This window comes from Capra hircus, chromosome 2, assembly GCF_001704415.2.
Source record: "Capra hircus breed San Clemente chromosome 2, ASM170441v1, whole genome shotgun sequence".
NCBI lineage: Eukaryota > Metazoa > Chordata > Mammalia > Artiodactyla > Bovidae > Capra > Capra hircus.
In genome coordinates this window covers 20274769-20302188 of record NC_030809.1, presented here as the reverse complement: position 1 = coordinate 20302188, position 27420 = coordinate 20274769, and the positions used below count along the sequence as shown (strand labels likewise).

Genomic DNA, 27420 nt, shown 5'->3' with positions numbered 1-27420 from the left:
CAGTCCATGGGGCTGCAGAGACGGAAACAACTGAGCGGCTGAGTACACATGCCCTTTTAGTGTTCCACCCTCTCGGTGGAGAGAGGTCATCTGAACACCCTTTTTTCCCCCCTAAAAAGGAGTTTAAAGCATTTTGCTTGCTGCAGAAGAAACTGATTACCAGTGTGTCTTCTGATCTCTTCACTTTGCTCTTCTCTTAGGGAGCCAAAGGCGACAAGGGTTTCCCTGGGTTAAGGGGTGAAGATGGCATTAAGGTAATTCCCTTCCTGACATCTGCTTTCAGCTTTTATTATTGGTTGGGTTTTCTCACCGTTTTCCTCCCCACATCCTGAAACTCAGTGCAAAGAGCTGCAGTCAGAGTCCACTAAAACACCTCAGCATATTTGTAAGGAAGAAAGGAGAGCTGTGGCGGCTTTATTTAAACACTTGAAGAGAAAGATGTTAAACCTGTTCTATGTAGTGGAAGCTGGCTTAGGACCAGTGAGATTTCAGCTTCCCATGAGTAAGGAGTTGGAAGCGACTTGTGATTGGAAGAAGTATCGGCTCATCAGAGGTCAAGCATGGTCTGAACCCTGTGAGTCGCAACCTGGGTCACGATGAAATGAATGGTCATCATTGGTGAACTGTGGACTGTGTTTCACATCAGTTTATTTCTGACAACACATTACAGATTTCAAATAATTTTCCTATATAGGTATATTTATCCAGAGTCAAGATTTTTATCCTATGATATTATGGCTTTCTGTAGAATTCTGGAATGCCCTCTTCAGTAAGAGAGGTTGACAGTAGCTGGGACACTGGGAATTGCCTACAACTCATGGCCTGGCTTCCCTGTGCGAACAGGGAGGGCGTGCAACGATGCAAACATCCTCTGAAGGGAGTGATGTGGAGGAAACCTAGAGAACAGAGCCACTTCTTCTAGACCTTGTAGATAGGATTTCTGCCTCAGATATGGCCTTCCAGGAAAATAATCAAAAGTCAATATCCCTTTCGTGCTAATTTGACTTGTACATTTCATAGAAATAACATCAGTTTTAGCATAGATTTGTTTAACTATGCATTTTTATTTCTAAGTATACCTAACATGTAAATACTTTTGATTAGTGTGCTCATAATTTGTAACTGTCTTTCAATACAGGGGTGGAAAGGAGACTCTGGCCCTCCAGGATTTCGTGGTCCAGTAAGTGTAATGAAGGACAATATTAATGTTATGCTTGATCAGGTCTTTCCAAATATCAAGGAAATTTTGAATCAGTGTCCCTTATTAACTGCTAATGATAGAGATTATAATATTTACCTTTTTATCAATTCAGGGCAAAAAAAAATAGCTATTGTCATTATTTGTCCCTTCGATAATGGACAAATATTTTTATCTGGTCCTACTTGGTCCCTGGAATGCACTGGCAATGCCCATCCTGGGCTGCAGAGAAGAAAAAGCCTTTGTTCAAACAGGCCCGGCCTGAGTCATCCTGCACCTTTGAGTAGCATAGGAAGGCAGCAGTGAAGGACAGCTCAGGTCCTGGGTGTGTGGGACAAGGACTTCACCTTCAGGGCCATGTTGTGACAGCCCTGAACTATGAGGCAACAGAAGCTCAACTTTGGGTTTAATTCAGGGGCTGCAAAAACCAATGACCCCAGCCCAAGCTTCCTTGGTGGCTCAGATGGTTAAGAATCCACCTGCAATGCAGGAGACCCTGATTTGATCCCTAGATCAGGAAGATCCCCTGGAGAAGGGAATGACAACCCATTCCAGTATTCTTGCCTGGAGAATTCCATGGACAGAGGAGCCTGGTGGGCTATCTTCCATAGGTTGCAAAGAGTCAGACATGACTCAGCAACTAACACTTTCACTTTTAAGCTCCTTAGAGGCAGGTGATCTCTCTTTCCCGCGTGGACATGGATTTGATGTCCATCAGCTCCTGGCAACAGGGTGGCCACGCTGTATATAGTGACTCTGTAGCTTGAGGAGATGAGTGTGAATGGGACCCAGGCTCTGAGTTCCGGTACCTTCCTTTGTTGCCTCAAATGACGGTGGTTCTCACACTCAGAGTGCAGAGCAGAACTCCCATTTAAGACCTGCAGGTGTGACAGAAAGGTCCCTGGTGGCAGAGGAGTCACTGGGGGAGCGTGTTTGTGTCCTCTTACAAATGCAGTTCCCAGACCCCCCAGGCCAAGTAAGTTAACTCAGTAACTGAAGGAGGGTCCCAGATCAGCTTCTTTACCTTGCAAGCAAATGATTCAGATGACAGTCCCAAGATCCTTTTAAGGGGTTGCTGGGAAAATGAAAGGCTATTTTGTGAAAGTACTTTGCCAATACTTGGCAGGTACATACATATCTTGATGGATTTTATGATGCAGGAGTTTATTGCACTGTTACTAATATTATTATTATGAATTCTTTTTTTTTTTCACTTTATGCATGCAGTTTTAACCAGAAAGTTCTTGTTATAGTTCTTTAAACAAGTCAGTAAGCTAATGGGCCCCATGCAAAATATGAAAAAAATTTTAAAAACTTTTATATTTCCATCTTTTTTTTTTTTAATGCTCAATTCCACATAGTTCTGCAGCTTCTACTGACTTCAGAGGAAGTTCTGCTTTGGAAGGAGATGGTTAAGGAAATGAGCAGAAGGTCCATTGATCACTTCAGAAATACTAAGAATCCTCAGTCCTTGGACTAAGGAAACATTTGTCTAAAAATCAATGCTGTCCTGAAATTCAGAGAAAGGATGAAGTATTTTTTTGACGTATACGTCCCAATGTACTTTGAAATAAATTTAGTCCACAGGGCAAGCATTTTTAAAAAATGAAATAGACTAGAATAAAAAATATCAGAGTTGGTCATATGTTGTAAGAAGTTACTCTTTTGTAAAACTTTAATTTCTATATACATACTCACACATATATAGATATGTATATGTATATTTAAGAGTGTGTATATGTTTTGGGCTACATCATAAAATGTATTTCTAAACGAAAGCCCATGAAATATGCACTGTCATGATACCAGGTTTAACTTTTAAATTTATCCATCCCATATATCTAACTGCCATGTTTTTCTAACACATAAGCCTGTGAATTCAGGAAAATAAGGAAAGTATCATTTTAGTCAAAAAATAAGAAATTGAAGTAATTGTATTTGGCAAGTTACCATAAATAGCTATCTTTTTTTTTTCAATTTCATTTTCCTTTAAGACAGAATATTATGATGCATACCAGGAAAAGGGAGAAGAAGGAATTCCAGGCCTACCAGGGCCAAAGGGAGCTCGTGGCCCACAGGGTGAGAATAATTTTCTTCCTAAAGCATTTGCTGATCATCGTGTGTCTTTCATTCATGGCAAAATGTGTTTCAAGACATGTGTTTGTAGACCTAGAATTTGCAAGAGGAAAGGGGCAGTCTCCTAATGGTCATAGGTGGTGGTATTTTTTGATGTTTCCTAATTTTCATATTTTCCTAAAAAAATTCCTTAGGTGGTATATAGTAGACAGTAACTGTTTATCTTTTTGCATAATTTAGTATCTTTAAACATAACATTCATATCTGATAGGAAGACACTAACATAGCCAGAGGGCAGGGAGAGGGAGTGTCCAAAACCAGCAGTCCCAGAGGGATTACAGAAGAGAAAATGGAGCCCCGAACAGCTCTCATTTGAGCAAATCTACACAAATAGGGACAAGAAGGAACTGAAGCCCTTGGTTCCTGATTTCCAGGACCATGAATTAAAGTCACATTGACTTATATTCTGTCCCTTTTGATGTGTTGAGATGATCTTGGCTAATAAGCTCTTATATCTCACTGCACATTGAAATCCTCAAGAACTGCTGAATAAGAACCATGTCCCCATTTCTTCCCCATGATTCTGATGTAATTGCCTGGAGGAGGGCCCTGGATACTGGCAGGTCATAGAAGCTCCTTAGATTAATTCTAATGTGTAGCAGGCTTGAGAACCACTGATCCAGAAAAATGATTGCTATAAATAAGATTTCAAAGGAGAATTTTATTTAAATCTGTAGAAATTCTCATTGTTTTAAACAAATGGACAGGTAATTATTAGACACAGATTTAAAAAATCTGATATGCTCACTACAAATTACTAATATACGTCAAAGAGTTAGAACCCTACTCGGTGTTGTAGCTATAAGTGATCTGAGATGGATCCAGGCCAAACTTGAGGTTGTTGACAATTTCAGCTATTTGACATTCTGGCCTCTGAATCATCCCAGCAAAGTGCCAAACACAGAACAGCTCTTAGGAAATGTCTGTTATCTGAAGATGATAAAGCACTATAATTTACTTTAAAAAAAAAGTATAGTTGATTTGCAATATTATATTGGTTTAAGGTGTACAACATAGTGATTCAATACTTTTGTAGGTTATACTCCATGTAAAGTTATTAAAAAATAATGGCTGTATTTCCCTGTGCTATACAATATGCCCTTATTGTTTGTGTATTTTATACATAGTAGTTCTTGTCCCTTAATCCCCTACTCCACCCCCTCCCTGTTTTTGAGTGTTAGACATCTAAGATGAACTTAGTTTCTTCTTCGCAGTTTGTCTAAATGACTGAACTTTTCTCATACTCATGTGAGAGTAGAGGCAAAGTATGAAAACTGTATTGGTAATTATCATTATATTGCCATCTAAGATTTCAACAACGGAAGGAGGGGATATTTCTATCTTTGTAAACAATTACGGTTATGTGTCCTCAGGTCCCAGTGGTCCCCCTGGAACCCCTGGAAGTCCTGGTATGTACATGTTTCTCAGATACCAATACAAATACTATTAAAAGGAAAACATGCTGCTTTCTAATGAGTTTGCATTATTTACATAAGAGTGATGTTTCATTAATTGATATACAAGTGTTTCCAACTTCTTCATCATTAGCTTTTTGGGACCTTCAGGGGAAAAGGGAGGAAAACCGACACAAAGTGATATAAAAATGCTCTTTTTTACTTCTCAGCAGTTTTAACTACTACTGAGCTGCCCAGGTGGCACTAGTGGTAAAGAACCCGCCTGCCAACACAGGAGATGTAAGAGACGCCGGCTCAATTCCTGGGCTGGGAAGATCCCCTGGAGGAGGGCATGGCAATCCACTCCAGTATTCTTCCCTGGAGAATTCCATGGACAGAGAAGCCTGGGGGCTACCGTCCACATGGCTGCAGAGTCAGACAAAACTGAAGAGACTTAGCACGCACGCATTTTTAACTGTCAGGCAGTAACTTTGGTGTGGGAGCAGGAGGCTTGAAACTCAGAAAAAGGCACAGAGAAAGAAAAACATTAATTTTGTGGCAATTAGGTTGGTTAAAGTGATAGTTTTCATAACGTACCACAAGTTGCCTAAGGATACATAGATTACAGTTTTTATATTTTAACATATATTGTTTGTGGTACATACAAAATTCTGTAAAGTGTAAAAATATTCATGAATCATTAGAGTGGTTGCCTCTTGAAAGAGGAAGAAGGATAGGGTCAAGGATGTTAGTTAAGGATTAACCACAGCGGCCTCAATTTTAACTGGCATTCTGTAATGGGTCATCTTGTAAAAAGGAAATAAAACAAGAACAAAATAGCAAAGATTTGATAAACCCTTGCATTGATTATATTTCATTTTTTCTCTATACTATGCTGTATATTTTAAAAATAATTTTGACAATGAATTAAGATTAAAGAGAGTTAAGGACTATATGTATATTATGATTTTATTGTAAAAGAAAAGAAAAAATGTATACATATTATGTGTACTTGCATATACATGGAAAAATATATACCAAACTCTTAACAGCAGGTATTTCTTGAAGGTGAAATGATGTAAATGGAGATTTTAGAGGTCCGGTCAAATATTAAGAAAGAGCACCTTCCAGAAGTCTTCCAGGTGGCTCACTGGTAAAGAATCTGCCTGGAATGCAGGAGACACAGGAGATGTGGGTTTGATCCCTGGGTCAGGAAGATCCCCTGGAACAGGAAGTGGCAACCCACTCTACTATTCTTACCTGGAGAATTCCACAGATAGAGGAGGCTGGAGGGCTACAGTCCATAGGATGGCAAAGAGTCGGACACAACTGAAGCTACTTAGCACACAGCACACAAGACAACTGGCAGATATAAACTTCAAATGGGCGTCCCTGGTGGCTCAGTAGTAAAGAATCCTCCTGCCGATGCAGTAGATGTGGGTTCTATCCCTGGATCAGGAAGATCCCCTGGAGAAGGAAATGGTAACCCACTCCGTTATTCTTGCCTGGGAAATCCCATGGACAGAGAGCCTGGTGGGCTATAGTCCATGGGGTTGCAAAAGAGTTGGACATGACTTAGCAACCAAACAACAACAACAAAAGTTCAATTACAGTTTTCTCTCTTTTTCTTATTTGAGACACTGAAAGATAGGCATCTTGCAATGGCGCCCCACTCCAGTCCTCTTGCCTGGAAAATCCCATGGATGCAGGAGCCTAGAGGGCTGCAGTCCATGGGGTCGCTGAGAGTCGGACACGACTGAGTGACTTCACTTTCAGTTTTCACTTTCATGCATTGGAGAAGGAAACGGCAACCCACTCCAGTGTTCTTGCCTGGAGAATCCCAGGGATGGGGGAGCCTGGTGGGCTGCCATCTATGGGGTTGCACAGAGTCGGACACGACTGAAGCAACTTAGCAGCAGCAGCAGCAGCAGCAGCAGCAGTCTCTAAAAAAAAAAAATTACAAAATATTTAGCATGTGTTGAGTAATTTCTCCTGAAATCCTTTTGAATCAAGAGACTACAGTGAATCCCAACTTCTGTTTCATTCCCTTGTAATAAAGCATGTAAGTTATCTTGTGGGAATGGAGTGGTCTGAGCTCTGCTGTATTGTGATAGTTGAATCAGGTCACAGGTGAGGGAGGAAAGAAAATTCACTCTGTTTCATATGCTCTATATACTTTTCGATTGTACACCGTTTACAAGACTATCTCACTTTTGCAATTGAAATGCATATGTTAATCAGGGGAAACTTTTTAAATACAATAAATGATTATTTTTTCCAAGGATCATCAAGGCCTGGCCTCCGAGGAGCCCCTGGAGTACCCGGTGTGAAAGGAAGTAAAGGGGAGCAAGGGCCCCCAGGAAAGACTGCAGCAGGGCCTCCGGGGTCCCCCGGCCGTCCTGGTTCTCCAGGTCCTGTGGGGTTCCCGGGACCTCCAGGCCCACCAGGTAAAGATGCTTCATGGCGCCCTTCTGTGTGCGATGCCCAATGACAGAGGTGTGCCCACTGGGGCAATGAGCCTTACATGCAGCTTGGCCATCCATGTGGACCTTAGGTGTTATCTTTCCACTGGTGTTTCATTTTATTAGCTGCTGTGAAAGCATGACTGCTTGGCAAGATCAGCCCAGCAGTAACCCGAAGACGGAGAGGGAGGCAGGGACAGAGGAGTGGAGCAGAGAAGGAGTAACTGTTATCACATTGGCCTAGGCCAGGTGCAACGTCTTGTTAGTCCCTGGAGACTATCTTCCAAGAAGCTGTATAACTTTGTCTCAGGATAAACTTTTCCTGGGGACCGAGAGGCCAAAGTTTCTCCAGGGATAGGACTAACACCCTACCACTACCACCACCACCACCACCACACACACACACACACACACACACACACACACACACACACTTCCAGACTCTTATTCCATGGCATCCCATGCCTTGGCATCAGCAGGAAAGCCCCAGAGCAGGAAACTACAGGTGAGCAACGTGAACCGAGGCAAGATGCTGCAAGTCAAGTGGATCAGAAACCACAGAGCTGCTGCCCAGAGGATGCGAAATGGTACCTGGAAGTTCTGATGAAGTTGTCCTTTTCTCCCCATCCTATGACAGAGAACTTCACAAAATGTGTCGGCTGATAGGCGTATAGAACCTCAATAACATACAGATCACTCCATGTATTTTAAAATGCCTTTCCTAGCAGGTACCTAGGAGGTCTTGTTTTATACTCAGCCCTCCTACTGGCCTTAAGAATCTCCCAGAGATCTTTTTAAGAAAGGAGGAATCATTATTTATAGATAATATTATTAAAACATAAATTAAGAAAATAATCTGGAAAACTTAATAAAGAAATTCAGTTAAGTACCTAGTTATATGAGCAATATTAAAAAATAAATAAAGGGAGTTCTCTGGTGGTCTAGTGGTTAGGATTTGATGCTTTCACTGCCGTGGCCCAGAATCAATCCCAGAATCAAAGGAGAACTAGGATCTGATAAGCTGAAAAGTCTAAATAAATAATAAATAAAAGCTTTCCTCTAGGCTAACAACCATCTAAGAAATTATCCTATTAATAGGTGTAATGTATAAGAACAAATCTGTTAAGTTAAGGAGTGAGTCTGGAAAACAAAGCAAAACTAAGCTAAAATGCTTCGCTATGTGTCAGGACTCTTAGCCCTCTGGGTTTTTTTCCAAATGTAGGTTTTGTGTCCTCATTTTATTGATGACAAGCCTGATGTGCATAACTCTTGAAGCCTGAAGCTCAGGAATGTTCGAGTCAGAATCTGGAACCCGGGGCACCTGCAATAGAACTGCATCCTTATTTTAAAAAAAAAAAAAAACAAAATCTCATATGTGATGTGAAAGGAAAGCTGGTCAGTCTTTTCAGTTACAGATAACTTTCACAAGACTCAACTTGCAAAACAGAGATGGGGAAATGCATATAAAATAAAGACATTACTAAAACACTTGCTAATTGAAAAAAATACTAAAATTAGCTTTGGTGTTGTCTCTTTGCAGGTGGTATTGTTTTTCGCGAAGGACCACCTGGAGTCGGTGGACTTCCAGGCCACATAGGGTCGCCAGGTATCCCAGGAGTCAGTGGACCCAAAGGTTAGTTCAGTCGGTGATGTTCGGTCAGAATGAGTCATTCTCATCACCTTTATCATCACTTATTTTATACTTCCCAGAGACAGTGACCCCAATTGCAGAGAGTCACAGATGGCTTCTTTTCCAAAAGGATTACCTAATAGTATTTATTTCTCTGGAAATCAATCATTTATTTAGCACCTGTGCAATAAATCACTGGCTGTTCCTAGCATGTGAGTTTTATCCCGCACTCAAGGAGAGAAAAACTGAGATAGTAAATGTTTGTTACTGGGCTCTTCGAATTTCCTTTCTATAATGCAAAAAAAACCACCCCTCAGATACAATAAGCAGATATATTAGATGAATAATTTTTTATGAATATACATGTCCTAGATATGTATGAATGCATACTTTTCACTACATGAAAAAAAATAGATGTAATAAATAATCATGTGGTTGGAAAATTTCAGTCCTTTCTGAGGACTTGGTGTGGGTTTGTGAGTGGGGTTTTGAGTGACGCAAGTGTGTTCTCATTGCAGGGGAGCCAGGCCTCCTGTGCACACAGTGTCCTTGTGTCCCAGGGTCTCCAGGCCCCCCTGGATTGCCAGGGTTAGAAGGCGAAAAAGGATTCCAAGGTAGGACAGTTCCCAAGTGTTTTTGCAAGTACTAAAAGGCTCCGCTCACTGGACAGAAAAAAAAAAAAAGACATCCGATTGCTCAATGTCAGGATGTGGTCTACATGAATTTGGAGGGAAACCTTCAAAAACACACTCTGTTAACATAAAGAAAGCCAAAAACCCCATAAAACATGGCATTTCCCTCATTGCATTTTAGTTGCTGACTACCTGAGACAAGCCTGAGCGGAAAGGATGGGGCAAAGAACAGGGGAAGTATTTTTCTGCAGCTTCTAGTTGGTACCCAAGTCTCTGGGGGGAAATGGTAAAAAAACAAAAGGAAAAGAGGAGAGAAGGAACAAAAGGAAAGCTATCATAGTTTTCCTACATTCCCAGAGTAATCTCTGACCCAAGGCTTGAGATGCAGGTGGGCAGCTCATTGCTGCTGCCCAACCAGTTGCATTGCTATATTTTCCTTGGTTTCCTTATGTTTGAGGAACTACAGCTATAGCTTAAAGAAGATGCATAAATGGTAAAATTGTTTTGATTACTATAAAAGAATTCTCCTGACTCAAATCTTGCATAAAATAAAATATGATAAACATTTGTTAATAAACTGACCTTAGATCCATCCAAAAGACCCTCTACAGGGATCCTCTTTACTGAAATATTTAAATACCCAGAGGAACTATACAGTTGTACAGCAAAATGCAATTTAGCAACACATATCCAGAGCCTCAGAAAGGTTTTTACCTCTTCGGACCTGGAGGTACACTTTTAGGAATTTATTGTAAAGGAAATCATTGGTTAAATTTGTAGAACTAAATATGAGGTATTTATCATAGGACTGTTTACAACAGCTAAAATTGAATAAAACAATTCAAACGTCTGAAAATAGAGACTTCCCTGGTGGTCCAGTGGTTATGACTTTGACTTCCAATTCAAGGGGTGAGTTCGATCCCTGGTCCAGGAGATAAGATCCCACGTGTATCTCAGGCAAAGAAGCCAAACATAAACCAGAAACAATATTGTAACAAATTCAATAAAGGCTTTAAAAATGGTCCACGTCAAAAAAAATCTTAAATGTCTAAAAATAGCTGTTTGCTGAATAAATGATCTGGCAACCCACTCCAGTATTCTTCCCTGGAGAATCCCATGGACAGAGGAGCCTGGTGGGCTGCAGCCCATGGGGTCGCAAACATCAGACACAACTGAGCAACTAAACACACACACACATACACACATGTGCACACGCACACCCACACAATAAGCTACAGCCATTTAAAGTGAAGCTATAAATCCATATTTATTGACATATGCATGGTGGGACACCAAAAAAGTATAGTATAAACCCCTATGCATTTACAGGTATAAAATTTTATGAGTAATACACATGAAAATTTTAGTGAATATTATCTTCTGGTGGTAGATTTATGCATGATTCTTATTCTCTTCTTTCAGTATAATTTTTTTACCATGAACATCCATTACTTTTATCATTAGAAAACAATTAATGTATTCCTTAAAATTATAAAGACAAGAATTTTAGGAAGCTAAAATTTGAGTACTTATTTTGAACATTAACTCTTTTTCCAGTTTTTTAACTCCCATTGTCATCCTCCACTGTGTGTTTTAAGATAGAAATTTTCTTTCTTCAGAAGAAAACACCCTATTTTCCTCACACACTGCATTACCCTGGCTACTCCAAGTTTGTGTTCAATGACTACTTAATAATTTACTGCTTTGCAGGAGAACCAGGGGCAGCTGGCATTAAAGGAAGCCCAGGGTCCCCAGGAAGTGCTGGTCTTCCAGGATTTCCAGTAAGATTTCATAGTTTTGAAGCTTTATTTAGGTTCAATTTGGAGCACTCTGGAGATAATGGTTGCTGTCCATACAGGTTGTCAGTTTGGTGCCTCAGAAGGAGGCTTACTCAGTAGTAAAGCACTTAGTTGATACTTTTGGATTGAATGAATTAATGAATGATGTGTGAATGAATGAGTGAATTCATGAATTTATCATCATTTCAAACGGTATCAGAGACAGAAAGTAGATCAGTGGTTGCCTGAGGCTGAGGTTGGGAACAGGGATGGACAGCATGTAGATCTGAGGGAATTTGGAGGGGTGATAGAAATGTTTTAACACTGGATTGTGACGATCGCAACGCAATGGGTAAATTTACTAAAAATCATTGAGTTGTAGTCTTACAAAGGATTCATTTTATGATATTTAAATTATACTTCAATATAATTGTTAACAAATTAAAATCAGAAAGTTATATTTGGATAAGTGCATTTAAATCAAATTATCCAGGGATACATATTTTGGGGCTTCCCTGGTGACTGAGACTGTGAAAGAATCTGCCTGCAATGTAGGAGACCTGGGTTTGATCCCTGGGTCAGGAAGATCCCTCAATAAAATCATTAAAAATTTAAAACCAGAAAGTAATATTTCGATAAATGTATTTGAATCAAATTATCCATGGATACATATTAAAATTTACCAGTATTCAAACATAATCTGACTTATGATAATAATGGCATCATATTGAATTATATTATTATAGACGTTGCATTGAAATATACTAACTGAATTTTTTTACAGTTTTGGAAGTAAAAATAAAGCTAAAAAGCTTGACATACTTGTGGGTCAAAGAAAGTGTCTGGAAAATAATTCATGTTCATTCAAATTAAAAAGTTCTTACTGACATTTTAAGATTGATAAGAACAACTGTACCCAATGTAATGCAGACATTTCTGTACTATCCTAGGGATTCCCAGGTGCTCAGGGTCAGCCGGGACTTAAAGGAGAAAAAGGTGAAACATCTCGGCCAGAGGGACAAGTGGGTGCCCCAGGGGATCCGGGACTCAGAGGACATCCTGGAAGAAAGGGCTTGGATGGCATTCCTGGGACTCCGGGAGTGAAAGGATTACCAGGACCTAAAGGAGAACCGGTTGGTACCCAGCAACTTTTTCCAAATTACCTTCCTTCTGAATGAAGGGCTCTAACGTTAAGACATCAGCTGATCTCGTTTCAAAAAATTATTGGTCTTTCAGCACAGTTCATCCCTCAAACCAGAGCAAATATATATAGTATTTTGACAGAATAAATATGTAGCACTCAATATCTATTTTTCTCAATGATTTTTCAGCCCAAATAAAATTCCACATTGACAGTGATCTTGTCTCATACACAAGTAATAATTCCACATTTGTATCAAATGAGTTTATAGGGAAGTTCAGAAAATGATTAGTAACAGAAAGTTTTAGTCAGTATTTTGGGGACATTGTTCATTCTTTTAAGTAAAAATAAATGCCAAAAGGACAAAATATTTAGTGTAGTCAAAAAAATCTGGTGTTGTCATTTACAGTATTTAAGCTTGTATAAATCCTGTCTTTTCATGTACAGACTCTCTCACATGTTCAAGTGAGAAGTTCTTACTGACCTTTATTTTTAAATGTCGATGAGGCAGAGGCTGACCACTTGTCACATATATCTGAGAGGTTCACAAGGCATGCTACCCAGCGTGTCCAAGGCTTATCAGTGTCATCCAATCAAAAGTGTTCTACCTTGAACAGGGAAACTTGGAAACAATTTAAAGCTTCATTCACAAGCCCTTTAATATGAGAATATGAATTGACCCCCCAAATGTAGAAATGATATGCAATCTTTCCTACATCTTTTTGTGTACAAAACCCTCTTTGGCCAGAGCAGCTAGCAGTGTCAGTGTTTCAGACTCATCTTTGGCAAACTGCCAGCTGTCCCTCCAAGGTGGTAGTTATGCTTAAAAAGAGCTGGAGTACAGAATTATTTTGTTCTAGTCTTAATACAGTCCAAGAAAGTAAAAGTGATAGTCACTCATTTGTGTCCGACTCTTTGCGACCCTGTAGACTGTAGCCTGCCAGGCTCCTCTGTCCATGGAATTCTCCAGGCAAGAATACTGGAGTGGGTTGGCGTTCCCTTCTCCAAGGGATCTTCCCTTCCTGGGGATCAAACCTGGGTCTCCTGCACTGCAGCCAGATTATTTACCATCTGAGCCAGCAGGGAAGTCCAATACAGTCCATATGATGCTCCTATTTGCATCTCCCTATTTTTATTTAATTAGTTCTTATTATGTCCCAGAAAGTAAGGGAGTATCAAGGAGCTGTTTTGAGTCTTACACCCTGCCATCATAAAAGAGGGACTACTTAGCCACCTGTTGACATTGAACAATGAAAGTCCAGTCAGATGGGCTTCCCTAGTGGCACAGAGGGTAAAGAATCTGCCTGCAATGTGGGAGACCTGGGTTTGATCCCTGGGTCAGGAAGATTCCCTGTGGAAGGGAATGGTTTGCCACTCCATTATTCCTGCCTGGAGAATCCCATGGACAGAGGAGCCTGGCGGGTTACAGTCCGTGGGGTCGCAAAGATTCAGCCACGACTCAGTGACTGACACTTTCACTTTCACTTGGGGAGAAAGAGGAACTTCGGTTAGTTTGTCAAATTCAACTTTAAAAGATATGACTCATTTTCAAAGCTAGAGATGATGAAATTAACAACAACAACAACAACAAAAGATTTAAGAAAAAATTAATACAGACTCAATATCTCCTCTGTAATGAAGAGACCTGGTGAAAACCAATCAAATGATGATTTGTTGTACTGGGCTTATTTTAGAAATGTGACATTAACATGAATGTCAACTCTGATGCCATTTGCATCGTTGGCCAATTTGAGCTGAGTTTTCTGGGCTGTTACATGCATAGCATCCCCTTGTAGGACATCTCAAGTGGGACTTGAGAGAGTTAATGACATGTTGCTGGATCCCAAAAGGCAGGAAACAACAGACATCATTCAGTGCTTATTTTAGAAACAATGCCTCAATAACAACTGCCTTTTAATTCAGGATCTTCTCAATAATGACCCAACTGGTATTCGTATTCTTGTGAGACTGTGTAAGGAGATACTGGATGAATCACTATCCAAACATATTCCTATTGATACAGGCCCTGAGCGGTGAGAAGGGGGACCCAGGTCTTCCAGGGGATCCTGGTATCCCTGGGTCCCCAGGACCCATAGGACCGGCTGGACCATCAGACTATGGACCACAGGGAGAGCCTGGTCCAAAGGGAGCCCAAGGACTTCCTGGAGCCCCTGGACCACCTGGAGAAGCCGGTTGGTTAGTTTTCTTTCCAGTCCTGTTTTCCTGTGGAGTGGGTTGATGGTTCCTAGAGCTAGAGGGAATGTAACTCCCCCAAGACTAATGAATATATAGAAACTTACTTCTAATAAGAAGACTGTGTCAACTTGTAGACTCTGGGAAAGAACATGGAGGCTGTGGTAGAGAGCAATGTTCCTGAGCAATGCTACTGGGCAACGCAGCTGAAATTTCCTGGGAGGGGTCTATATCCATTCCTGATATAGATAAATGGATTGAACAGATCCTAAGAGATGAGTGGAAGTCAGTTATGACAAACAAAGGGGAGGCAGAAACCTGCAGGACTGACCTTGAGAAGCCTCTTCCTACCCCCAGGGCCCGCTCATGTTATTGAAATTTGTTCTTTTTGATCCATAGCCTCATAAATGATTTATGAATAAAACTTCAAAATATCTAAGGCAAATGAAGAAAAGTTGTATTGACAATAGTCGTGGAGTGCCATTAACTTTGGGATCTATGTGTACTGAACATAGCTGTGGTATTCAGGAGGGACTGGACCCTCATGTTCACCCGTGGTGGAAAACATGGCTGAAAAGGAGAATTTCCTGTTACTGACAGTGTTAAGTAACGCTGCACTGGTAATTTTTTACTTCTAAAATCACTTTAGTGATTCAATACCAGTGGTCTCCAAATCTTTTTATAGCATCCCTCACCAGGAATAAAATTTTGAATGCAGTATCCCCTGTAGTACTCACATACATTTATACATACATTCCTCGAACAACACTATATGGGAGTTGGGGCACCAACGCTACATGTGTATAACTTAGGGTCAGGTTTTCTGTGTGCAGCTCCTCCCTATCTGTGTAGTTCAGCCTAGCCTGTCATGTAGTACTCTAATATTTACTGTTGAAAAAAATCTGCCAGTAAGTGGGCCCTTGCAGTTCAAACCCATGTTGTTCAAGGGTCAACAGTACATTATAAATTGCATGCGTGCGTTTCTGTTCATACACATATGTAAAGCTTATTTTATGGTTATATGGTTATATGAGCTATATGAGTATTTTTTCCTGCACCTTACTTTAAGGCTGATATTCTAATCCAAAGATTGGCACACTATAGCAGACCACAGTCTAAATCCAGCCCACCACCTACTTATGTATATAGTCTACAAGCTAAGAGTGGTTTTTATATTTTCAATTTATTGGAAAAAATTTTTTGAATAATATTTTGTGACATGTGAAAATTGTAGGCAATACAATAGACACTAAAAGTTGTATTTCCTATCAAGTTTTATTGGCACACAGATTGTTCCTCACTATTCTCACTCTAGGAAAGCAGAGTTATTTCAACAGAGACACATCTGGACCATAAAGTCTAAATTATTTACCATCTGTCCCTTTAATGAATGTTTACCTTCTTTTAATTCATCTTCAAATCCTCCTCTGTTCTTTCAAAGGGAATTTTAATGAAGGACTCCATTGTCATAAAATATATTATCATCAAATTTGTCCCATCACATTACTATAAACTTATATTTTCTATAAATATATGAATATATGGGTTGTTCTAATGAGTAAAAATTGTTTTAATATTGGCCACTGTTTTCAAAGGGCTTATCTAGTAGCTCAGCAGTAAAGAATCTGCCTGCAATGCGTGAGAATCAGGAGACCCAGGTCTGATCCCTGGGTTGGGAAGATCCCCTGGAGGAGGGCATGGCAACCCACTCCAGTATTTTTCCTGGGAAATGCCATGGACAGAGGAGCCTGGCAGGCTACGGTCCTTGGGGTTGCAGAAAGTTAGACACAACTGAAGCAAGGACTTCACACACACACACACACTTTGGTCAGAACGTTATCTCAAATCTTCACCTGGGAGGCAGTCATTATTTCTTCAACACATGAGGAACTCGGATTAGAAAACATGCCCAAGCTCACAGACCTTACAAAGAGCAGGGCCAAGATTCAAGCCCAGTTCAACTTGTCAAGCCTCAGTTTGTGCTTTATTCAGTAAACTATACTGTCTTCCTGTGAAAACTAGTCACCCAATAAATAAATACCCTACCAGTACTCACTAGCAGTTAGGCTGAATTCCATATATCAATATTTTTTTTAGAATAGGTTCTCTTTTAATAGATCAGCATGTTGGACTATTAACTAAAACAAGGCTTAGCCAATAACAGATGCTTATAAATATTTGTCAATTGAATAAGAGAGTTTCTATGAGCTGGTCATCTTTAAGCTAGGTTTGAAGCCTATGGAAGCAGAGATTATTTTTTATATCCCTTGGGGTATGTTTATGAATCCCTTATAATTATGTTTTTCCCTTCTGAACAAATAAAAACTTCAATATGCAAACCAATCTTATGATGTAAATTTTCTTAAGGTCCTGAGGGAGAAACTGGTGTTTCGACACCAGTCCCAGGGCCCCCAGGACCCCCTGGGCCTCCAGGCCGTGCTGGTCCCCGGGGTCCACCTGGTGAGTATCCCCTTTACCACGTCTGGTACATGGGAACAGATGGCACCCTGACTCTCCTGATTATAACTTTCCCATTAGAAGGAAAATAGATTCATTGGCTCCAATAAAGAGCTCAGGTCACAGGACAAACTAACAGACAGGAGACTTGCTGTTGTCCTTTGAGGTTATCTGGACTATTCCCATTAGTACTTCTGATTCCAAAAGAGAATCAGTACAATTCCTTAAGAGCGACTGGAGAGAAGAACAGACTTCCTGGATTTTTGGTGGAGGAGCAAGCAATGTGAACTGATGGTTGATTGGGACAGTTCCCATAGCTTCTTCATTTGAAAGCTTAATTTCTTGGCCAACATCATCTAAAACTTAACATTACATTCATGGTGGGGGGGAGGGGGGCCTATAGTTCAAGATATAAAAAATAATTCATTTTAGAAGTTAAATTATATGTTCAAAATTATTGACAATATCATATATTAATGCATATATATGGAATCCAGAAAAATGGTACTGATGATCCTATTTGCAGGGCAGCAAAGGAGATGCAGACATAAAGGTCAGACTTTTGCACACAGTGGGGAGAGGAGAAGGTGGGATGATTTGAGAGAGTAGCATTGAAACGTACGTCATCATATGTAAATAGACAGCCAGTGGGAATTTGCTGTATGATGCCGGGAACCAAAGCCACTGCGCTGTGACAACCTAGAGGGGTCAGATGGGGTGGGGGGTGGGAGGGAGAGTTGAGAGGAAGGAAACATGTGTATATCTATGGCTGATTCATGCTGGTGTAAGGCAGAAACCACCACCCCAATTTATAAAGTAATTATCCTCCAATTAACAACAAACTTAAAAAAAATTATTTGTGCTTCCTAATGATAAGCTCATTAGATAGGAATGGGTAGGAAGTTGGGGTTATTATTTCTTAATTTCCCAAAAGGTCTGGGACAATGCAGAAACAAACATCTTGTTTTATGGCAAGATACAGGGAAGGTGCCGATATGGATGTCTGTGTGTTTTCAAGGTATCCCTGGATCCACAGGAGAATGTGATCTGGGTCTCCCGGGGCCTGATGGTGAACCAGGAATTCCAGGAATTGGATTCCCTGGGCCTCCTGGACCGAAGGGTAAGTTTTCAAAAAATTTTAAACACATTGTGGATATTTATAAAATGTAAACACATGTAATGAATAGTATAGAAAATATCCATTAAATCCTTAAAAATTATGTTTTCCACTAGTTTTAAATGGGGAAAAAATCTTACAATAATTTTAAGCAAAAAAGGAAGAATTCACATGTTATGCAATCTCATCTCAATCATATATTTTTAAATGCACAGAAAAAAACTGGAAGGAAATTCACCAAAATGGTAACAATGATTCTTTTTGATTATGGGATTGTAAGGAATTCATTCTTCTTAGTAGATACCTGTACTTTGTTGTTGCTGTTGTTCAGTCACTCAGTCATGTCCAACTCTTTCAACCCCATGGACTGCAGCATGCCAGGCTTCCCTGTTCTTCACCATCTCCCAGAGTTTGCCCAAACTCATGTCCACTGAGTTGACGATGCCATCCAACCATCTCATCCTCTTTTGCCCCCATCTCCTCTTGCCCTCAATTTTTCCCAGTATCAGGGTCTTTTCCGATGAGTCAGTGCTCACATCAGACAGCCAGGTAAAAATTCATTTGGCTGTATACTATATGTGAAATATACTTTTTTTAAAAGGCAGCCAAATTGTCAATTAGTATCAGTGGTTTAAACTCGAATTGCCAGAATTTAGTGGCTCTAAACAACAAAATTACAGATGGTAATTTTTTAAAACTGGGAACCAGTGTAGTCTAATTTGGAATGGACTTTTTTAGCAGTTGTCTTTCTCACTTTTCAAACTTTCATGAAAACACCTAAGGCTGCTTGCCTTGCAAAAGCACTTTAAGATGAGAGAGCTACTGCTTAGGCTCTTTCAAGACTTATAACCTTTATTATTTTTTCTCTAGGTGACCGAGGGTTTCCAGGAACCAAAGGATCACCAGGTTGTCCTGGAGAAATGGGAAAGCCAGGCTTACCTGGAAAGCCAGGCCTCCCAGGAATCAAGGTCTTGGAGAATTAAAATTAGACTAATATGGGGGAGTAGAGGGGCAATTACAGTTGGCCAGTTTGTATGCCCCTGCCAGTCAGGATGCTCTGTAGGCAGAAATTATCAATGTATTTGTAGATGACCAAGATACTGGTTTTTTTAAGTTTCTTTAAATTATTCCTCCCCTTTAGAAGGGAGATGGAAGGTGTCAGAATACCAAGTTGCCTCTCTAGTTCTTCCTTGATCTTCAGAAGCATTCAGAGTTCTTAAAATGGGAGAATTTTAGAAACAAACATGGATAGCTATGAGAAAAACTATCAAAAGGAGAGATATCTAGACTGTAGAAAATTCCAGAGTGTTCTTAAAAAGTGGAGGCCAAGAAAAATTAGTAAGCACAATTTTATTTAAAAAGTCAGCAACTAGAGTTGAAAAAGGGAAGTGGATGGAATGGTGGTGACTATGCAAAAAGGGGTGTAGAACCTCCATCTTGGAGATATTATTTTCAAGTAAATAGGTCTAAAGACCAGTCTATAGTCAGTAAGGATTTGAAAGCATGATGCAATGAAACTAACATCATTTTTGTGCTCTAGGGAGAGCCAGGACTAGCCATGCCTGGAGAACCCGGAGCGCCAGGTTTGCCAGGAGAAAGAGGCAGCGCTGGGGAAAATGGAGAAATTGGACTCCCTGGACTTCCGGGTCTCCCTGGAGTTCCAGGAACTGGGGGGCTTGATGGACCACGAGGTACAGTAGCAAGTATGGTTACCTTTTTCCACTGTGAGCTCAGCTACAATGCTGCCATTTGAGTGTGTAAGTGCTCTACAACTGAAGAATTCTTCTCAAACAAGCTTCTAGCTCAATAAATAGAATGCGGAAGGCTTAATTATTTTTCCATTCAACTTTCCATTCCATTGCTGCCATAACTTTGTTCCCCCTTTCTTCCCTCCTTCCTTCTTTTCTTTTAACCAGTGTCCTCTGTATTAGACATAGGATTATGGTACTATCAATGGTACTAAATATAAGTTCCATTCAGGGGGGAAAGTTATAGATAGGAGAATGACTGGAATAGCAGTACTAAGACCCTGGGTTTGGCACCTTATTGTGTTTTGGACTCTCTTTTGCAGGGGATCCAGGGAAGCCCGGGCCACCTGGAGAAAGAGGACCCCCAGGAAGGTGCACAGAGGGCCCCAGGGGAGCTCAAGGACTTCCAGGCTTAAATGGATTGAAAGGGCAACAAGGTAGGGGAAGGCCCTTGAAACCAATCACCAGGTGGGCAAGTGACATGGGACTCATACTCTGAGCTTTGCTGCCTAACATGAGAACTGTCCAGTAACAAGTCCTAACCACTGTTCAGTGGGAAAAATGATTTCAAAAACAGAAACCTGTTGTCATAGATTCATTGCAATGAGTACCACCGATAGAGTAAGAAACCTGAATTTTCCTGAAGTTACAGTAAAATTGGTCTGTGTCTTGTATGCAAGAAAATATAAACACTGAAATTACATACAGATATATATTTATATATATACATATACATATAAACTCTCAAAAACATTTTACCTTGAATACTTTCATACATATATTAAAGTGGTAAATTTATCCTAATTGTTGAAACAGAGTGAATGTATGCAAAGATATATGTTTACAAGTTACAAACTAGAACATATAGTCAGTTGCTTTATAAGCAACATGAAAGATAGAATATGAAAATAAATCTAATTATGAAGATTAGGTGGTCATGGAAATTTTATTTTTTTGGCTTCTCTCAACCAGATTTGTGAACTATTTTGGAGGGGAAAAAAATAAATCCTTTAGGACTCAGCTACCACACTTCTAATATGTTCATAAGCAAAATTTTAGCTTAAATGTTAATTGTTGTAGTGGTGCTATTACTGTTTCCAGAAGCATCTGAGACTTGCCAGATGAGCAGTTCAGTACCAATCCTGCAGGTTAAAGGTTGAGCCAGTGTCAGAAAGTGCATCCCAAGATGTGCCTGCAGGACTAGAGAACAAGTCTAAATTCTACACTATCATCACTTCATGAAGCACTGAAACACAGAATCTTAAAGCCAGAAGGGATCTTTGAATTCTACAAAAGGGGACCTAAATCAATCAACTAAATCAATCAATTAGATAAGTGTGTGATTGGCTCAAATCACAGAGCTAAATATTTACAGCCATGAAATATATCTGGACTTGGTGGGGAAAGCAATTGTGTGTTCATTTTTTCATTCATTCATTTATATACAGGCAGAAGAGGTGAAACAGGGCCAAAGGGAGACCCAGGGATCCCGGGCTTGGATAGGTCAGGATTTCCTGGAGAACCTGGACTACCAGGAATGCCAGGTCACCGAGGGGAGATGGGACCACCTGGTCCAAAAGGATATCCAGGAAATCCAGGATTTTTAGGGCCACCAGGTACCCTTGCTTTTGTTATTCTTCTTCCCTCTTCTTCCACATTTTCCTTTTAAGTTACTGTTGTTTTGTCAGTCATGTTTCTACTTGTTTGCCTTAGCAGGAATAGACTGCTAGATTTCTAATTTAAAAAAATAGATGTGCAACAAGTAACAAAGGTTTACTATATAGCACAGGGAACTATACTTAATATCTTGTAATAACCGATAATGGGAAATAATCTCAAAAATAATATATATGTCTATGTATGACTGAATCATCTTGCTGTGCACCTGAAACATTGTGAGTCGACTATACTTCAATAATATATGTATATAAAGAAAAAAATAAAAACTCACAATGACAAAAACAAGCAAAAAAAGACTTTAAGGCCTGTAACAATAAAACTCCTAGGAGAAAAATAAAATTACAAATTCAATCTCTTTACTTCTTACAGATCTATTCAGACTTTCGATTTCTTCTTGAGTCAATTTTGGTAATCGGTGCCTCTCCAAGAATTTGTCCTTTTTGTCTAAGTTATCTAATTTTGTGGCATATCATGGTTCATAGTATTCCCTTATGATTCATTTTATTTCATCACTTTTTATGGTTTGTATGTTTGGGGGAGAATGTTTCAACAGTCTTTTGGTTTAAGGACCTCGCTGATCTCTGCTCACAAGGAGAGCCCAGAACAGCACTGACATGTATGCATGACCATGTATAAAATAGGGAGCTGGTGGGAAGTTGCATTGTAGCGCAGGGAGCTCAGCTCGGTGCTCTGTGACGACCTGGAGGGCTGGAATGTGGTGGAGTGGGAGGGAAGCTCTAACGGGAGGGAATATGGTTTTCCCTGTGGTCATGTATGGATGTGAGAGTTGGACTGTGAAGAAAGCTGAGCGCTGAAGAATTGATGCTTTTGAACTGTGGTGTTGGAGAAGACTCTTGAGAGTCCCTTCGACTGCAAGGAGATCCAGCCTGTCCATTCTGAAGGAGATCAGCCCTGGGATTTCTTTGGAAGGAATGATGCTAAAGCTGAAACTCCAGTACTTTGGCCACCTCATGCAAAGAGTTGACTCATTGGAAAAGACTCTGATGCTGGGAGGGATTTGGGGGCAGGAGGAGAAGGGGACGACAGAGGATGAGGTGGCTGGATGGCATCACTGACTCGATGCACATGAGTCTGAGTGAACTCCAGGAGATGGTGATGGACAGGGAGGCCTGGCATGCTGCGATTCATGGGGTCGCAAAGAGTCGGACACGACTGAGCGACTGAACTGACTGACTGACTGATGTGTATACTTACAGCTGATTCCTTTTGTTGTGCAACAGAAACTAATATAACACTGTAAAACAATTATACTCAAATTTTAAAAAGTTTTAAAGAAATTGAAAAAGGACTCAATCTGCTAATTAACCTTTCATTTATACTACTGAGCCTCTAGTATATGCCATCACTGTTCCAGGCCCTAGAGACACATTGCTGAATAAGATTCCACCTCCGACAGTGGGGACACAATAACAAATACACTGAAGAACTAAATTCATCTAGAGACAAAGAGGCTGTGAAGGAAGTATGATAAGGGAATATAACAGAAAGTTATTGGTGAAGGGTTGGAAGGAGGAAAGTCTCCCGAACTTCAGCCATAGTCTCTCCTCACCCATAAGTTTGATATACTACCAATGACTTCTACATCTGTGATGTAAGAAAAAGGCCATTTCCTGACCCATCTCCTAGACTATTATGATTATTTTCCTATTTACAGAAACCATTTTTTCAAGTCTCTTTCCTCTAAGTATACTTTATTTTATGGAGTATTTGCTTTTTTCATTATTTACAACGTGTGCTGCCTTGTGTTAATTTCTTTCCACAGGTGAAAAAGGAATGATGGGGATGATGGGGTTTCCAGGCAACATTGGTCCCCCAGGGCCTCCTGGGAACCCAGGCACCCCAGGACAGAGGGGTAAGTGATGGAGTATCTTCCAGCAATTAGAAGGTATGAACAATATTCATTTAATTAGTAGAAAAATAAATTATATTTTATTCTTTGAGGAGAAAGTATTTCTGAGGGAATTGTATATTTAATTTTGCAGATTTCTGTATTCCTTTTTCCAATTTGAATAGAGGCATATTTTTCTCCCTATAGGCTTTGACCACTACCCTCATGTGGCTGCCTGTTTGGGAGCAACCATTCATCAAGTTCTTAGCCCTATTAACCTTTTTTGGTTTATTTGTCTTGTTTTATGATAAGCACGGTTAGCTTTTGAATCCTCATGGACTTCTAAAGAATTAAGGAACTGATCCTGTTATTCCTGTCTTTTAGGGAGCTTTGGAATTCCAGGAGTAAAGGGCGCGAGAGGACCCCCAGGAGCCAAAGGGGAACAGGGAGAGAGAGGAGCTCCCGGGTCTCCTCAGATATTCCACTTAGTGGGGGACAAAGGGGAGCCAGGACTCAAAGGTAAAGACTTGTTTACATTTAGACCAGAACATCAGAGCTGATTCTGGGACTAAGAAATTATCCAGGAAAATCCCTTTAGTTGGCATATGAGCACAGTGAGGACCAGGGTTTAATTTTGCACCCAAGCTCACAAAGCCAGTTGATGGCTGAGTTCCACTAGAACTGGGTTTTGTGTGCTTTAACAATAATACATCACCTCTTTAATCATAACTTTTTATTTCTAAGTTAATTCTGCATTTCAGTCTGCTGTCTTTAAACTATCACTAGTCGATTTTTAGATTCTAAGCCTCAAAGCTCCCCCTTTGGCCAAGAATGGTGAAAATGAAACCTTTAGAAAACTCCACATAAAAAAGTTCGCTGGCTGGAATAGAAACCTCCACTTCAAATTCTCTATTCGATCAACTGCCAGGATGAATTTTTCTGATTGCATCTAAAAACTGCTTCTCATGCTCAGAGACCTTTAGAGAATCATTACTGAAGAGAAAATGTGTTTTGATTATAAGTCAATACCTTAAAAAGGCTGAGAATTGTTAGCTATAGCTGTTAAGTTCAAATTCAAACCCATTCACATTATTTCAAATTATTTAAGCTCTTTGTATGACAGGTTTTGTTATATGATCAATGCAATCAATATTAAATCAAAATTTAAGAAAGTCTGCCTTGCAGTCTTCTTGATCAAATTGAGTAACTTCAGTAAAACAGAATTGCTGGGTAAAATTAAATGTTTGCAGATCAAACTTATATAGCAGGGAAGATAATGTGTTTGTAGTTGCAAAACCATATAAAGCTTTGGGTAATTTGTAATCAATTTTGAGAAGTCAGATTGTATTCAACAAATATTTACTTGTTTTTCAGGTAGGGATTTACAGTCCAAGTACAGATTTGATTTTAAAATTCTATATAGAATTCTGTAGAACAAGCTGGCAAGCTAAATAGCCATCTCTCCTAGAATTAGGAAGGACTTCACATAAGTGACTTTGACCAGTGTTCTGGAGAGTGATTGAATCCAGCTGATTCTCTAACTTAAAAAAAAATGGCTAAGCATTGGAAAAAACTACAATCTTTTTTTCTATGAAGGAAAATGAGCAAGTCAAGGTTTTTGGGATATGTGCATACTTGCTAAGTCACTTCAGTCATGCCTAACTCTAAGGTCTTTGGACCTAACTCTAATCTGCTGTCAAAGAGATAGTTTAGTTCTAGGTGCATACAGAAGATTGTATTACATTTTTAGCAATGAAACAGAAAGTAGTATTAATTTTATAAAACTCCTCTAGAACTGGTCTAAGTCGAGATATAAAAAGAAAAAAAAATACTGGCACAAAATGTCCAGTCTAGATGATTTAAGTAGTGTTGCAAACATTTTGGGAAAAAAAAATATGAATAGCATATCTGTGCCTGCATAAACTACAGTTTGGCTCTAACATCATGAGTGCACAATGGAGACTAATCTATAGTTAAAAAATTGTTTCTGTGAAATATAGAGGGACACATGTTATTTCTATGCTTCTAACAAAGTACAGTCGGAGAAGGTGATGGCACCCCACTCCAGTACCCTTGCCTGGAAAATCCCATGGACAGAGGAGCCTGGTGGGCTGCAGTCCATGGGGTCGCTGAAGGTCGGGCACGACTGAGTGACTTCACTTTCACTTTTCACTTTCCTGCACTGGAGAAGGAAATGGCAACCCACTTCAGTGTTCTTGCCTGGAGAATCCCAGGGACGGGGGAGCCTGGTGGGCTGCCATCTATGGTGTCGCACAGAGTCGGACACGACTGAAGTGACTTAGCAGTGACTTAGCAACAAAGTACAGTATACATGGAGGCTGTCCTGTATGTTTCCTTTTGGCTTTTCAAACACGTAACCAAGGAGCAGAGTGTGAACAACAACAGCAAAAGATCATACTATCTAGGCCTCTCTAATTTCAATATGATTCATTTTTTTATCTGAATTTCTAACTTGAAGACATCCATTGCAAATAGTGGAAGAGCTATTAAGGGTAAAAAAAGCAGTCTTCCTCTCCTTGAGGAGTCTGCATGGGAGATTTAGGCGTACGTACAAAGAGAAGGAGATGGCAACCCACTCCAGTATCCTTGCCTGGGGAATCCCATGGACGGAGGATCATGGTAGGCTACAGTCCCTGGGGTTGCAAAGAGTAAGACACGACTTAGCAACTAAACATCAACAAAAAGAAAATGATAATACAATAGAACTGTTGTGTTACTTTTAGCAAAGACCTGTGAAGCCCTTCCCACATGCAGGTACTATTCCAAATTTTACAAATATTGACTCATTTAATTCTCACAACAACAGTATGAATAGATGATTGCTATCATCCCATTTTACAGATGGGAAATAGAAAGGTCAAATTACTCAGTGTCATTCTGATAGGAAGTGCAGAGATGGACCTCACTCTGATGTGGTTCCAAAGTCCATACTCATTGAGGGCGAATGGATACATGTGTACGTATGACTGGCTCCCTTCCCTGTTCACCTGAAACTGTCACAGCATTGTTTGTTAATCAGCTATACTCCAATACAAAATAAAAAGGTAAAAAGCAAAGTCTATACCCAGCCTTCTCACTCTGCTGTTGGCTGGGTACCAAGACACTGAGCTCTGTGGGAGATGAACAAAGCAGAGAACACCTCAAATGGGGTAGTCAAAGAAACCTCCATGAGTACAGGAAACTATATTCAATATCCTGTAATAAACTATAATGGAAAATAATATGAAAAAGAATATATGCATATAACTACTGAATTACTTTGTATACAACAGAAATAATACAACATTGTAAGTCAACTATACTTCAATAAAATAAAAATTTTTTAAAATCCTCCATGAAGAGTATTTAAATTGTGAGTAGGTTTCAAATGAGCAAGGAATATTCTTGGCCTAAAATCTTTCCAAGTCTCCCCTGGCTTTAAGAATTCAACTTTCTTAGACCGGCATCCAAGTTTCTCTACCACTTGCCCTTCGCCTACCTCTCCAGCCACATAACATTTGTCTACTCAACAATTATTTTTAGAACCTACTGACGGGGCATTTTACTCTGTCCTAAAGACAGAGCGGTAAACAAACTAGTGCTAATATCCTGGTCATAAGGAAACTAACAGCTCAGTGGAGGAAAGTGGCAGTCATGTCCCTGAAATGATTTATATCCAGGACCAGGCAGTAAATATCTTAGGCTTTGTGGACCACTGTGACCCTAGCTGCCTATTCTTCTTTGGTGTTTGTTTGTTTATTTACAACCCACAAAAAAGTGAAAGCCATCCTTGGATCTCCAGCCATAAAACATTAAGCCGAATTTGGCCCACAGGCAGTCGTTTGCCACCCCTTAAAAAACAAAGCAAATGAATAAACTAAATAATACATATTTTAGGTTATGATAAAGGACACATATGGAAATAAACAAAAGTTACAAAAGAAAAAATTCTCACCTCTTACCACTCACCACCCCTTCACACACGTATTTTCTTGTCTGGGAATT

At 39.9% G+C, this 27420-nt stretch overlaps 1 protein-coding gene across 1 annotated transcript in view; it reads left to right on the top strand.

Moving 5' to 3' along the window:
* Nucleotides 1-27420, top strand: part of COL4A3 (collagen type IV alpha 3 chain) — a 159254-nt gene that overhangs the window by 105056 nt on the left and 26778 nt on the right. The window contains exons 17-34 of the mRNA XM_018058855.1: nucleotides 201-254; nucleotides 1139-1180; nucleotides 3193-3277; nucleotides 4708-4743; nucleotides 7011-7175; nucleotides 8731-8823; nucleotides 9339-9434; nucleotides 11163-11233; nucleotides 12181-12363; nucleotides 14395-14563; nucleotides 16932-17024; nucleotides 18040-18141; nucleotides 19009-19106; nucleotides 19679-19829; nucleotides 20210-20323; nucleotides 21335-21502; nucleotides 23350-23439; nucleotides 23800-23934. Coding sequence (XP_017914344.1) covers nucleotides 201-254; nucleotides 1139-1180; nucleotides 3193-3277; nucleotides 4708-4743; nucleotides 7011-7175; nucleotides 8731-8823; nucleotides 9339-9434; nucleotides 11163-11233; nucleotides 12181-12363; nucleotides 14395-14563; nucleotides 16932-17024; nucleotides 18040-18141; nucleotides 19009-19106; nucleotides 19679-19829; nucleotides 20210-20323; nucleotides 21335-21502; nucleotides 23350-23439; nucleotides 23800-23934 — 1945 coding nt within the window. The remainder of the gene's footprint in view (nucleotides 1-200; nucleotides 255-1138; nucleotides 1181-3192; nucleotides 3278-4707; nucleotides 4744-7010; nucleotides 7176-8730; nucleotides 8824-9338; nucleotides 9435-11162; nucleotides 11234-12180; nucleotides 12364-14394; nucleotides 14564-16931; nucleotides 17025-18039; nucleotides 18142-19008; nucleotides 19107-19678; nucleotides 19830-20209; nucleotides 20324-21334; nucleotides 21503-23349; nucleotides 23440-23799; nucleotides 23935-27420) is intronic.